At 38.7% G+C, this 15652-nt stretch overlaps 1 protein-coding gene across 1 annotated transcript in view; it reads left to right on the forward strand.

Moving 5' to 3' along the window:
- Nucleotides 1–15652, forward strand: part of pard3aa (par-3 family cell polarity regulator alpha, a) — a 500803-nt gene that overhangs the window by 192327 nt on the left and 292824 nt on the right. Inside the window, exons 4-5 of the mRNA XM_016440634.1 lie at nt 8125–8291; nt 13422–13559. Coding sequence (XP_016296120.1) covers nt 8125–8291; nt 13422–13559 — 305 coding nt within the window. The remainder of the gene's footprint in view (nt 1–8124; nt 8292–13421; nt 13560–15652) is intronic.

Genomic DNA, 15652 nt, shown 5'->3' on the forward strand with positions numbered 1-15652 from the left:
AGATCCAGCAGAATAAGAACTGATGATTTGGAATCAGCTTTTGCAATAGTCACGGCTTCCGTGACTGACAGTAGCGCAGTCTGAATTGAATGTGGCCAGTTGCATGGCTACTCCTAAAACCTGACTGGTTAGCGTCCAGTTTGTTGTTCTGTGAAAGAAACAATGATATCTGGTTGAAAGCAACTCTTTTGGGGGTTTTAGCTATGAATGGAAGGAGAGAGACAGGTCTGTAGCTATCTGTAAGTGAAGTGTTTAATGTAGCTGTTTTGAGCAGTGGGGTTACCCGAGCCTGCTTGAATACAGTGGGGAAAGTGCCTGTGAGGAGAGATGCGTTAATGATGTGTGTGAGTGTTGGTAAGAGTGTAGGAGAGATTGCTTGGAGAAGGTGTGAGGGGATTGGGTCTAGATGGCATGTTGTAGGATGGCTGGAGAGCAGAAGTTTTGATACTTCTGCCTCAGTGAGGGGACAGAAGGAGAAGATGGGAGTTTTTGCAGTGGGTGTGGTTGGTTTGAAGTCCTGTGTGTGTGGGGCTGAAAATTGACTACTGATTGTTCTGGTTTTGTCGTTTGACAGATGTTTTTATCCAAAGCATTTTGCAGTGCTTGCAAGGTTTATATTTTATAGGAAATCAAACCCATGACCTAGGTGTTCCTAATATAATGCTCTACCAGTTGGGATACAGGAACACACAGAATCTCTGTGTGACTCATTCACTGGTGGAGGGGGACAGAGGAGAGAATTAAATGTTTTGAAGAGATTACATGTGTCTGGAGCGCTGTTGATTTGGCAGTATGGACTTCAGCAGAGAAAGATGAAAGCAAAGACTGATACATACTCAGGTCTGACGGATCTTTTAATTTGCTCCATTTTCTCTCTGCTGCCCTGAGGTTTGGTCCGATGCTCACAAAGAACATCGGATGACCAGGGGTTAGAAGGGGCAGCCCGTGCTGGCCTGGAGGAGAGAGGACAAATATCGTTTAGACAAGAGGTTAAAGTAGAGCATAAAGTGTCAGTTGCTGAATTCATATCCAGAGATGAGAAACTGAGACTTACTATCTGTAGAATAAAGTAAGAATGTTAGGAATGATTATGTACAGTAACACCAAGGCCTTGGGCTTCCTATAATAAATTCCTCTAGTGTTGCACCAATAATAAAATTCTGGTTGAGATAACGATAAGACAATATTTTCATGTGATGGCGATAACCATTAAATGGCTGAAATTCTATTCTATTTTGTCTAAATAAACAACACCACCACCACCACCAATAATAATACTAATAATAATAATAATAATAATAATAATAATCATCATCATCATTTTAAATGTTACACAAACATTTAGGCATCACAACATTATAATATACTGAACGAAGTATGAATTTTTATTTTTATTTTTTATTATTTAATTAATTTTGTATTATTTATTTGTAATATTTAACATTTTAAAGGCTGGCATGATAAATAATAGCCAGACAAAAAGTATTTATTTATTTTAATGGTGCAACAATGGAACTATTTTTTTTTTGTATCATATTTGTTACATTTTATGTCTCATATAGTATGATATAGTGAGAATATGGAGCTCAGACTTGGAGGAAGAAAAAAACACCTCAATTTTACTCAGCAAAAATAATATTTTATATGGCCAAAAATAATATAGCTCTAATATCTTGTAATGATATCTTGTATTCTGATGATTGTAATTTAAATCAGTGATATTTTTATAACACTATAAGCCTGTAGGGGAATGTTTTTATAGTTATACTAAAAAGGCATTTTACTTGCTAAAAAAGAATAAACTATCAATCAGATGACAGAAGTCATGTAGTAGATTATGTGCAACAGTTTTTTTTCCTGCAAAGCATAAATTTGACATCCCTAATCCTACCAAAATACCTAAACTTAACAACTACCTTACGAACTATTAAGTAACAGCAAATTAGGAATTTATTGAGGGAAAAGTCATAGTTAATATTGAATAAGTGTTCCCTATTCTAAAGTGTTACCAAATTTGCATATCAAATATTAAAAAGTATGCTTTATAGGGTTAAAGATTAACTTTTGAATGAGGGTTCAATGATGGCAAATGTAATCTAAATGTAAATATAAAAGAAATCAGCATGTACAATTAAATATCCAGTATTGGCTGTTATGAATACAAAAAATCTCTAATATTGACTGATAAATATATAGTTCAGTCATGAAACTCTAGATGGCGCAGGCTGACGGGTTGTTAACGTAACTGATGATATTCAGAGAGTTAAACGACTTGGCACAAGCTGATTGGTTCATGCTGCATATGCAGCCAATGAGCTTACTGCCTTGCATTTATATGGCTGGCTAGCATTCACTTGAGATTCCTGCAACGCGTGTTCAGAGTTTCTCTGAAACCGTTCACCTTCCCCAGCTCCACCTGTATAGGTCTGCTACGGGTTATTTTATATGCTATTTGTGCAGCAGCAGTATGTCGTAAATACTCACGGCACCGTATCGCCGTATGCATTGGCAGCAGCAAGTTCCTGTACTTGCTTGCAGCAGCAGCAATAATCTACAACTACAGCAATAACTAGCAGCAGAAGCAATTCAGCAGCAGCGAAGCAGATCTATTCCACCAAGACCAAATACATTAACATTGTCATATCCATCACCATGCTAAAATCTTCCGAGAGTTGTCATGATTGAACTGATATGATACTGGTATTTTGTGCATCCCTGTGTATGGGTAGCAATTAATTTGTTATTTATTCATCCCTCCCTGATGAACAAACAGAGGGTAAATGTTAGTGGTTATAGCGGCTTCACAAACAAATTGAAAGTTGAAGGGTGAATTATGACAGTTGTATCCGGAAGTTGCAGACGGCTTCAGTATCTTTCTCTGTCTCTCTGTCCTCGAATCCCCTTATATTTCACATTCATAGTCAGACATTTTTTCACTCTTTATTCCTTATCACCCCTTTCACCCGTCTGTCAACAGCCTGAATCCTTTCACGTTCCACCATGTCAAACCACAAGGACACTGCCCAGACGCAATGCTCCAGCACTCAAGCAGGACACTCGCTCTTTCTCTACATCTGCCTCAGAATCCTCCCAGTATGTCCCTACAGTCCTCCTACTTTCTTCCCAAGAGAGAAAAACCCACAGCGTGTACAAAAACCGAAACCCGGCCTCATTGAGGCTACTCAAGATTAGCTGCTTCTAAATTGAGAGTTGCCCTACCGATCAGCGGGTGACAGTCATCTGAGGTCTCTTCCTTTTTGAACCAATTCCAAGATATTCCTTTTTGAACATTTTCCAGGCTATTTTCCCCAACTTGAAAGCTAAGCTAGCTCCTTTAGGAAGACTTTTTGTACCCTGGTGGCAAATGCAAATGTAGGTTGAGATATAGTTGAAAGAGGTCCCAGCCAAAACCTCCAGAGATATCAATATGGATGCTCTGGTGACACTTGACTCTTTAAAAAGAGTTCTAGTGAAGACATTATTTCATATTTTATTAACCCAGCCCCTTCAATTAGACTCCTCAGCCCGCTAACCGTTCAGACGCTGGTCAGTCCTTGAAACGAAGAATATTTATCCATCAAAAAACCAAGGTCGTATTTGTAATATCCCAAAAAAAATTATGCCTGGTTTGGCCAATCATTTCATTTGCAGCATATGAAAGGCGACAGAATGGGGGGAAAAAAAGATGAAACTGGAATTACAGCCTCGGCCTACCTGTTTCAGCACATCACTGCCTCCTCGTCCACAGCCTTATCAGTATTCCTCAGCGTTCCCCGTCTTCTCCATTACCCACTACTGGCAGCCAGTCAGGGACACTTTCCTTTGGCAGGTAACCGGCCCGCAAGGACAAAATGGACACACGGGCAATTTAAATGATTGGAAGCAGTAAGTAATATATTAGAGAGCCCTGTGTTTGAAAAGTCAGAAGTAAATTTCATGTTATTAGTGCCAACTCAGCGAAGCAGAAAACACAAGGTTTATAGAGGAACGAGTTAAAGTTGGAGATGATATTGTGGGTGTTTTACGATGCAAAAGATAGTGTATCTCAGTCTTATTTGTGTTTCAAGAGAGTGCCATCTCACCGATTTTGACAATTGTGAATCGTGGCTTTGTGTAGAGAAACCAGTGCATATTCTCTCTTAATTACGGACTAATCCACAAATCTCCACCGCGTGGCCCTCAACGAGAGGTGATGGATTAGAGATGTAAATATGATGTCTGAGAGGGCATCCCTGGTGAGTTGAACCCCATCTTTGGTGTCTAGCTTGTTTGCAGGCCTGTGTTTCCCCCTCTATTCATAATCCTCCATGGAGAGCTGAAATTGGTCCTTGGTCTCATTAGAGGCCCTGGCCATACCCCTAACACACCTGAGATCGATGGGTACAGGCCTTTAAGTGGTCGCCTTGGTTATTAAACGCAGAGGAAGACAATTTCTGGTGGAGGAAAGCTAATCCGATCACACATTAGGAGCCCATATTGGCTGGAGTGGCGCGAGAAAGCGATAAAACGGGGTCGTGTGTCTTCTGTGTGTACTCACTAGATGGGCTGTTCAACAAAAGCAATATTGTGGGAGCAGCATCACATGCTTTCTGCAATCCATGCCCTCATTGTTTAAAAAATATGCAGAAATATTCTCATATTAAAATATGCAGAGATATTTTAAACTCGTGATTTCCACCCGAGTATCATTTGTTTGTGCATGAGAAAGTTGCTGGATGCTTCAGATGGTTTGTGTATTGATAGAGGAATTGAATTACAAAGTTTTGGCTTAAGACACAGATATTTTTGTCTTTGCATGTGAGTAGTTAAAGACTAATTTAGCAGGAAATCATGACTAAGCGGGGAAAAGGAAAAGTATTTATCCAAATTAGTATAATAATGCGACATGTTGCAGACGAGCATGTGGTTTGATTCTCTTCAAAGATTTTGTGATTAGGTTCTTAACAAAATCGAACAAGAATATGAACACATGCATCAGATGAGCAACCACCTGTTCCCTGAATATATTCAAAGAAATCCACTGTTTAAAATCGCATATGTGTTCAAATTAGAAACGTTGGGATACTAAAAAAAAAGAGGGAACCAAATACTGGGCCAAAAAATATGAGGTTCCACGTGGATTCATTCAGGCCTGATCATCAACATGATTTAAAATATTCGTTGAAGATTGGAGCTTTTCCCACCATTTCCTGACTTTCCACAGACATCTTTTGGTTTCTCTTGTACTTCTGCACAGATTCCTGACATTGCTGATCAGATGCAATCCGGCTTCAACTTCGACTTCAACAACCATGTCACATTCAATAAAACATTGTTTTTGATTTTGTTTCTTGCTTCTCTGAAAGCCTCATTAGTTCCCACTCCCATTATCTGCAATCCGCGTGTCACTTCTTGTTATTGCTTGTTTGACATTAGTAATATGTAATGTAATTTTACGGAGACTGAAACGATGTATTTGGATGTCATTTAATCTTTTTTTTTTTCTTGAGTCCCATATCTGTGCATTTTCAGCCATCTTGGCCTTTAGCTAATTATTAAATGTAATCCCAGACATAGGTAAGAGTTGTACAGTTACGCTTCGACTGAGGGGCCGTGTCATTAGAGCCATGAACCGAATGTGAACTGACCACTGACAAAAGGAAGTGTATTAAAAATCATTGAGTTCAGTTTGTAATTGAATAATAGGGCCTCCCTTGGTCTGCGGAGTGTTTTTGTACGGCCTCAGGCTATTCGGATTTCACGGTTCTGTTTTCATTGAGACTGTATGTTGCGAATTGTGGCCTGACCGAAACATCTACGTCTGTAAAATTAGGACTTCCTGTGAGCTGCATATGCATGCGCACGGTATCAGATGGTAGTCGCAATATGGGCATATGCTGCGGCAGGACGTTGTCGAGGGATGACAGGTGGTTGCTGGGACATTTGCATAATTATGGATGTACCACATACACCCGTAGCAACTCATAAACCTGGAGACTAGAGAGCTGAGAAATTTCAACCGCTCAGAGCGCTCAGAGCTTCTGCCAGGTGGCAAGACACTAACAGTAAATCTGCCTGTCGACACTCAGACACTACTGCAGATGACATGTGAACACTTTACTTTTGCGTTGGATACATCTAAAGCATGGTACAGAGCCTAACAAGGGAAACAAATGTGCTCTGTCAGGGAAAAGACTTCCTGGGGGTGTTTATTTTTTCCCCTCAGGTCTAATGTGCCACTGACTGTGGCTAATTTACTCTGAACTGGTACTCTACTCTAAAACGAAGCGCTTTATATGAAACATGCATAATGTATTATGAAGATATTCTTAAATGGATAGCTGACCTACTGTAAGGGATAGATTTACTTACTGTACTCTCATTATATTGACAAGTGTGGCAGGATATTCTTAAAAAATTCACCTTTTGTATTCCACAGAATGAAACACATCAAGAAGGTTTGAAATGACCTCAGGGTGACAGAGTTTTCATTTATGGGTGAACTGTTCTTTAATGCAGTATAAAATGTTTCAAATATTCCTCGAGTCTGATCGAGTAGCATTCCAAGAGTGCTGAGAGTCCAACAAAGTGTATCACTCTTGTCTGTCTGCGTGTTCTTTATAGAATCTTCACTGATTTCTGCAGGTTACATTGTTATGCCAGTAGGTGGCGACAAGCGAGCGTCATTGTGAGCGAGTCATTTTAATCATTTGTTCAACTGATTTGTTTGTGCTTGCATAGAAAATCAATGAAAAAGTAGCACAGTGGAATGGAAAAACGTGTCTTGATTGGTTAAAAAACATGGATTTATTTAGGAACGAAACAAACAATTGAGTCATTTAAATCATTTGTTTTGGATGACTTGCATATAAGTGCTGATTCATTCAGGAACAAAACAAATGGGTGATTCTCAAATGGAAGTCCTATCTAGACCAGTCCTTATGAAGTTTCTAGGCTAAACGCTCGATTTTAAATGTGTGCAAAGGTTTGTGGATGATTGGAGGATGCGAAGGATAAACTTGATGAATGCTTTAAAACATGCTGAATGAAGGATGCGAAACAAAGACTGTCTTCCAAGGATCTTTCAAATTAAAATGGCCTTTCAGGATTGAGAAGCCCTCAAATGATCATTCATTCAACCATTTTGTTGAATGAAATGGCTGATTTATTCAGGAGCGCCATTATTGTGTATTGCAGTGGTTCTGCTGTGTTCTTTTCAACTACTTTTGTAGGTGGAGCAACAACAGGCAAATTAACTGGCAATAATGTGTCTAAAATATGTTACTCTGTATTAACTGTGGGTACAGCTTGCCCAGTCATGCTGCCTTCTTGCTACTCCAGTAACTTATTGGAATTAGAAATGGAGGCCTAAACACATCTTTTGAGCTAGCAACAGCAGATCCTGAATCTGTGGCAAATGTAAGTGGTTTACACTCAGATTTAGTTGCAGCAAACAGTGCAAATGACTGTATTACAAATATAGCAGTTGATTATGCTTAATAAATCGAGAGAAGCAGAAATGTACGATTCTCTTTTATTGGCAAGTACCATTTTGTGGTTACAGTTACTCAGAAGAATATTCAATATTTTCTTATCAGACATTTTTAATTTAATTCTTTAAACATAGACGCTTAATAAGAAGTGTTACAGAAACGTATAGAAAGGTGTAGAAATAAGTCTACTCTGTAGACGACCACAAGCACAGAACCCTTGAATCCAGAGCGGCTGCGTTCTGAGCTGTGTGAGACAGGAAGTGTGAACTGGTATCTGACTAATCCCCCCCCACCTGCCCTGCAGTTCAAACCCATTACAGCGCAGCAGCACAGGGACACCTCTGGCTCTTCTCGCCCATCTCTTTCAAAAGCGTGTGCGGTGCACGCATCACAGAACAAGCCCAGCTAAATGGCCCTATTGCCACCGCCTTTCTTTGCGAGGCTCAAAGGAACTGGCTTTGTGTCAGACAGAAATGTACTACTGTGTCCCTGTCACACTTTTGTGGGGCTGAAAAGGGTCTTTCTGTAGGAAATCGAGGAAACTCAGCTTAAGTGCTGTGTTTGTTATCTGTGGCCATGTGGGAAGGATGTACCATAGTGAAGAAAGTGAGAAAATATGCTGTTAACAAGACCTCTCTCATCTCTGTTTCAGACATGCCCTTGCATGTACGCCGCAGCAGTGATCCAGCTCTGGCTGGCCTGCCTGAAGCCCAGCTGCAGCCAGAGGAACCGTCTCGTAAGAACCCCACACGATGGTCCACCACAGCAGGCTTTCTGAAAGCCAACAACACCAGCGCAACCAACAGCCTAGAGCGAAAGGTCAGTTCTTACTATCACAGTATCAATTAGGCATTTCTTTACATTTTTATTTTTACACACACACATTTCTAATTTATTTGAAACTGAAAAGGTGAATTACCTCAATAAATGTGGAGTAATATCTATCCATCCATCCATCCATCTATTGTTCTGCTTATACATCCATCCATCCATCCATTTATTGTTCTCATTATACATACGTCCGTCCATCCATCCATCTTTCCACCCATTGTTCTACTTATCCATCCATATATCGTTTTCCTACCCATCCATCCGTCCATCCGTCCATCCATCCATCCATCCAAAGCTTTTTCATTGCAGTGTTCATAACTACTTTAATTTGATACATGTAGATTTGTGTATGTACTTTTGGAAATTCTTATGAGGACATTATTTTTCCATTATGTTTTCACAAACCGATGCACCAATTGGAGCATTTTTAGGGCAACTTGTAAGAAGTGACTTCACCTTTGCTCCGTCTCTTCTCATTCATCTTGAGATTCTCTCAATGCCTTTTGCCACTGTTTGTTGTTGACCCTGGAACTCTCTTGGTTATGGAACCATATGTCTTCGCTGTTAGAAGAATGGGATCTGCGTCCTTTGTTTGTTGCTTCCCTCTTGATTCGGGCCTCATTGCGATGGTCAGTGCCTTTGGCTTTAAATGAATCAAAAAGAGGCACATTCTGTGTTTTCCTCCCTAGCTTCCCTGGGGCAGCCAATGAAAAAGAGGTCAATTATCTTTGCAAAATGGCTGCTCTTTTGCAGCAATGACAAGCCTTCAGTGCTTTGAAACAGCAATATTCCAAATTAAAAGAGGGGGAAAGGGGAGGGAGCGAGAAAAGATGGAGTACTCAGAATGTGACACCGCAACCCGCGATGAGATTAGCACATCTCATGGCATTCACTAGTAATCCTGTTTAAAAGCACTTTGCTTGTCGGTTTCTTCCATAATCCAAACACCACACTCTCATTTTGGCAGAGCAGAAGAATTAAGCTGTTATTTTTACCTTTCGTTCTGCACCGGATCATTTATTTCTTGATTGTTGTTTTTGGGATGTCATGAGAAAAGCTTGAGGTGCTTGGAAGGTCTGTTTTTGGTTGATACTGTCAGATGACGATAAGCGACAGTGCATATAAATGCGCTCTATTTTAGTACCAGTGAATTGGTGAAATGAACATAAAGGTGTTAGTTCACCTTGAAGTAAGAATAGCAGGCGCTGAGGAGAAATGTATTATTTCTGCATTTTGCCTTCAGGCTTATATATGCAGAGAACTGTCATTCTCCAAAACTCTATGGCTTTTCCTGTATATACTGTATTTCAACTTTTGAATCTCCTGATTTAAAAAAAAATAGTCAAGACATGCTGGTCTATGTGTCAATGACTGTCCAAAATAAATTTAAGCAAAACAAACAAACAAACAAACAAACAAAAAACATATATTTTAAATAAACAATTTAAAATGCATGAGCCAAGTTCTCAGAAATTTTCTTTGTATTCATGTTGGTTTAAAAAAAATTCAGTTTAAATAACATGTGGTGTAACCATCAAAGTAAAAGTAGAACTAAATAAATGAATAAATAAATAAATAAAGAATTTAAGGGTTAGTTGTTTATTTTTGCAAATATCATGTATTATTTTTGGAGCTTTGACTACATGACGTTTAACAACCTGAACTAACCTTGCTGTATAATAAAAAGGCAAATCATCTGATATTTGAAGAAACGTATTGACTTCTTAACCACACAGTCATTAGGGTCTGCAGAAGTCCCCTCTATGATGTCATTTCCTGTTTACAGTATGTTTTCCCCCTAAATGTTGTTTTTTTTTTTTTTACAAATACTTATAATATTTTTAACAAAATTGTTATTCATGTCATTGACTCCTAGAATGAAATCTAAGATTAAATCCTCCATATTGGCCAGAATGTAGCCTGTGCCATGTTTTTATAAAGTAATGTTTGGTGTTCATGGACATTTTCTCATATGGAGCATAACATCTGTCTCTCAGTATCTCTTCCTGAACTTGTGGAAACCTGTAGGCCTCCTGCTGCATTTGGATGCTTTGCCCAGGTAGGGTGTATGCCTCAATCACTACAACATGCTCCACGGGAAGTCTCAATTCATAAGGCTGACCTTATATATTCTTCACCATCCTTTGGGCCTTTGACCTGCTGGTCTTCATGTTCCTCGCTGTGTCTCTTCCTCTTCATCTCTGCCCTGCTGTCAGAATTATCTATATAGATCATTTACCATGCAGGAACATCAAAATCACTTCACTGTATACAATCGCTTTTGTCTGGTGTCCGATTGTGAACTGGCTCTCGCTATAACAGGAAACTCTTTTTCTTCTTCCTCATTCCTCAGACTAGGTCTTTAGCCAAGAGCAGTGGTGCTCAGTAGGCTTTCTAGGCTAAAGCCCCCCTGTGTCACAGGATAACCTGTTTTAGGTTTGCTCTAAAAACCATTCAAATTGAGATTTGACTTGAGCGCCATTGCTAGAGGGCGTTTGATTTCACCTCTGTGAAAACATGCAGTGCAACATTAGAAACACGGTGTGAATTAGTAGCTTGTAATGGAGCTCCTTATTAGTGAGAAATGAAATTAGCGTGCCCTCTAAATTTAGGTGGCCTGAATGATATCATTGCGGGGCTCTGATCCAAGATGAGCTTCCCTAAGCACAGTGACTCTAATCTGGAGAACAGTTTCAGTAAGGTATTACTGTATTAGACACTACATATTTAGGTAAATTGGTATCAATGTTATTAAAACCCAATTTGTGTAATAACTAAGCTTTTTTAATTGCTAAAATAGTTTCTTGCTTTAAAAAATGGGAAAAAATGTTTCGTTTTGCCCATATAATGAAAGTGTATTGGGCCAATGTTGTTTGGACTACAATGTGCTTCTTTTGTGCCCCACAGGAGAAAGTAAGTCAACCCAGGCTCACTGGAAGAAAAAAATGCTTCTGGTGACACTTCTGCAAAATTACATTAAGTTGCTTCTTGCATGTTTTACAGCACTTTTAAAGTGAAAGGTCCAGTGAGTGGTGCTAAAAGTGTATTCGGTTTTCCCAGAAACTAATGAATGTGAAAGTAGCAATGGTTGTTGTACAGTACATATCACAGCATTTTGGAAATGAAATGTTTTATAAGTGGAGCTAAAAGCTTAATGCTCTATCACTTTTGAAAATAATAGACTAAACCCTACCATAAACTAATAGTGTTAACAAAAGCAATTGTGAGATAAAAGCACATTTGCTGTAGCTACCATACCATTTTATTTTGCTTCTAGTTCATGTTTCACAGGATCCATATGTGAGCACAATGCAAATATAATGCTGTACCGGGTCGACTACCGAGCAATTTTCCTATTTCACAGAAGGCATATATATGGAGTTGGTTATGTGATGCAAACATGAAAATGTATTTGTTTTCAAATCATGCACTATGGTAAAAGTGTTTTAGGTCATAACCAGGGATTTAAATTAACTTTTTCACTCACCAGCCAATTTGGCTACTAAATTTTTAAGTTACCAGCCATTCATAACTTCTACCAGCCAAAAAAAAAGAGAAAAAAAGACAGAAATAAACCAACAGTTTGAGGCTGTCTACACTGGATGTGACAAAGCGATCTTTGCAAATCATTTTGTGTCAGTACTAGGGGTGTGCGATATTGACAAAAAATAATATCTCAATATTTTCTGGGATTTTATCGATAAAGATAAATAGACGATATTTTGGTGAGTGTGTTATTGTGCTGATATCTTAAGGACTACCGTGGACAGATGACTCCTAAAGTTTTTGATATTCTTCATATTCTGTGTGGTCAGTTCACAGCAGTGATATAAATAAATTTTTTCCAATAAGTTTAAATTGATTTTTACCTTATATGCGCATTTTTACCTTTATAAAGCCATTTTTTTCTAAAAGTGTACACCATCTTTTGAGTCAAATTCTTACATTTAATCAGTCAATTACAATAATACTACATTTAGGCTGTTACTAAACAAATTAAATCAGTATCAATAAAATTCATCTTTGCAGAAGTTGCATGAAGTGGCATTTAGATGTATTTACACATGTTAATGCAGCTTAGAGGGAAATGTAATGCTTTAACCTGCAGTTACAATGCATAAATAATTTTTTGATATTTTAAACATGAAATGTTGAATACTGATATTTTTAATTATTTTAAAAATGAAAAGATACTCTAAATGTAAAATTAAACCAATTAAAACCGCAAGTAGGTGGCAGCAAGTCACTGTTAAGTGAGTCATTGCGATTGAACCGAATCATTTAAACGGTTGATTCATTCAGGAACGAGACGCAAAACAGTGCTGTGGCTGTGTTTGGAATGTTTTTTGTTGGCGCAGAATATATAGCGCAGAAATAGCGCAAAAACAGCCAATATGGTGTATGTAAGTCTCACGTAAGTCTAAATAAAAACGTAAGTCTCTTGATATTAACTTATTGTTTATTGAACTGTTGTAGAAAATCAATATCACATTTGTAACCATGCTGATTTTTTAAAGAAAAAACGGCACTCTTCGTGTGATATTGATTAACTATATGAATTGATATAAATATATACATTTTCTGCCCCCTTATCTTGAATTATGTGATCATTCTTAATGCATATTAATAGACTGAATCATGCAGTGAAAGAACGCACTTCTTGCAATATGCTCGATAATGTCATGATGTCTCACGAGTTCAGTATTTCAGCTAAACCTGCGCAGATTTGGCTTGCATTAACTTCCCCAAGAAATTAATGAGTGAACATAACTTACGAAAAGTAACCCTCCGGCAGGTGTTAATTTCAAACCCTGGTCATAACGTAGTATTGTGCAAGGAACCATGTGAAAATAAGTGTATATAAATCGATAATCTGCCCCATTTCTCATCATTTGCATAGGAATTAAAGTTGTTGGTGTTCATTTCAACTGGAAAATATAGTGAATTGTTTTGCCAAAATGTAGGTAGAGGCATGTTTTTCCAGTGAGCCTATGTTGAAGAGTTATAGAGTTTTTTTTTTTTCTAACGAGGGTGAGTAAATGATGACAGAATTTTAATTTTTGGGTGAAGAAACCAGGTGTGAACATCCTCTTTCATCACCTTCATTGTGCTTTCCAGGGTAAGGATCTGGAAGCTTATCGCAGCCTGCCTCGTGATGTTGTCCCCTGGGCCACCCAGTTTCAGAGAGAAAACGCTCGCTCCTCCCTCAGTGCCAGCCATCCCATGGTGGACCGATGGCTTGAGCGTCAAGAGCAGGTACTTTTCAAGAACTCATCCGCATATACCCAGCTCCTAAGTGCCTCTTAACTCCAGTAAACTGCACTGATCTATAAACTTGTGTAGTTTTTTTATTGGGGATTTTTGTTTGAGTTAAAAGTGGATTCAGGAGTCAAGGGGAGATTATTGAATATAGCACACAATAAAAAAGGACTGCAGAGAGAGAAAAAAAACAAAACTAGAAAATGACACCCACGTTGTTGGATGAGGATTTCACTAACCTTACAAAACGAGGGCCACGGTCTCCATAGACGTGGATGCTGAGTGTCTTTGAAATTCAGCTCTTTTGTCAATGTATCGGTGGAACCGTCTCAAGGAGTGTGGGAGGTGTTTCGAATTCCTCTCCCTCTCGCTCAGAGGAGAGAAATAAAAGAAAGAGGTGAAGAAGGAGATTGAGATGTTTGAGGCGCCCGGTGTGCTGCGGGGAATTCACTTATTAATTTTCGCAATCGATTTTCTCGAACCGCCAGCATCCATTTCACTCTTTCCCCCCACTTTTCTTTCTTTAGCCCATTGAAACGACTGTGACAGAGGTTTCGGCTGCTTGTTTGCAATTCAGGTGGTCGCGGCTTCTCATTCCCCAGAAGCTTGAGTTGGCTCACAAAGAAATCCCCCACCACCACCACCTCAAGGGCCCGTGGCACCGAGAGTCGTGCATCATCATTAGGGAAGTCGTCTTGCATGGAGGAGCCTCTGGGTTGGATGTTGGGCTGCTGGCGGGTTGAAAGGAGCAGTCAGTCAAGGCCTGGGCTCAACCTGACAGACTCATTCATTTGAGCTTCAGTCTATTACAGCTTAGCCTGACCCCTCCAGTCTGTAGCCCGCCCTGCATCGCTCTTGCTTGCTTTCTCTCTCTCTCTATCTCTTTCTCAAGCTATGCCGTCAGTAGCACCTCTGCTCTCTTTTCTCATTTCTCCTTGCCTGTTTTCAGCCCCTTTCCCCTCATTTTCTCTCTTAGCAGGAAGTGGTTATTTGAAGTGACAGACAGATTTCAAGACAGATGCAGAGGTTCTGTTGCTATTCAAGCACATTAACACACACACACAGAGTAGGTTGAAGCTAGTGTGGCTAATATTTCACCTCCCTTTCTTAGTAACGATTTGGTAGTATTATATATATATATTTGTATGTATTTTAATGACGTGATTTTAAAGATTTTTCACCTAAAATGTTGTCATTTCTGATTTGGAATGACAAGAAGGTGAGAAATGAATTTTATATTTCAAATTATACTAATGAAAATATTTATGAATTAAACTGGTTTGAATAAATGACTGCAAATGCAGCTTGTGAGCAACTCTTTCGTTAGATGTGATTAAATTATTTTCTGCCTAAAAATGTTGTCATACTGATTTGGAATGACATGAAGGAGAGAAAGGAATTTTATTTTTAAAATTATACTAATGAAAATTAGTTTGAATCAGAGTGGTTTGAGTCAATGACTGCAAATGCAGCTTGTGAATACCTCTTTAGTTTATTAATGTAAAGATGTCATATAAATATGTTTACAAGTAATGCATAATCTTGTGACGTTTGTTAAGTACTGCAGTGTGCAAACATTTTTGAGTAGTTTGTTTAACATTGTACAGCGCCATAGATACACAAGGATATCGCAAGTCAAGCACATCTTCATGTTTTATATGCACTCAGTCTGTCTCGTAGTATGATAGTTGCCTCTACTGGCTCATCACGAAGTTCTCAGCAATTATGTCTTTATTGCCATCTTAAATATCCATTTAATCTTTCATTTCCACTTTACTTTTATTGGCTCTAATTGTTTAGTTGCCTTCCTCTTCACAACCGGCTCAGTTCGATCTAGCCTCCATTCTATTTGCATAATGTTGTGGCTTTTTTTATAGACCTTGAGTAAGCTACTTAATTAAGCTTGGCTATTTTCTCTTTATTTACCATGCCAGGCATGCCAGCGTATGCATTTTAAACGTCTCGCCAGGAGACTTTTCTTTCATTTCGAATCACTTTTTGTTGCTTTCTCCTCTTTTCTATGAAAAGCATCAGTAAACTCGATGAACAGACACTACCATACCTGAAACAGAAAACTTTTAAATAATATA

Source organism: Sinocyclocheilus anshuiensis, unplaced genomic scaffold (genome assembly GCF_001515605.1).
Source record: "Sinocyclocheilus anshuiensis isolate Anshui unplaced genomic scaffold, SAMN03320099.WGS_v1.1 scaffold79, whole genome shotgun sequence".
NCBI classification, from domain to species: domain Eukaryota; kingdom Metazoa; phylum Chordata; class Actinopteri; order Cypriniformes; family Cyprinidae; genus Sinocyclocheilus; species Sinocyclocheilus anshuiensis.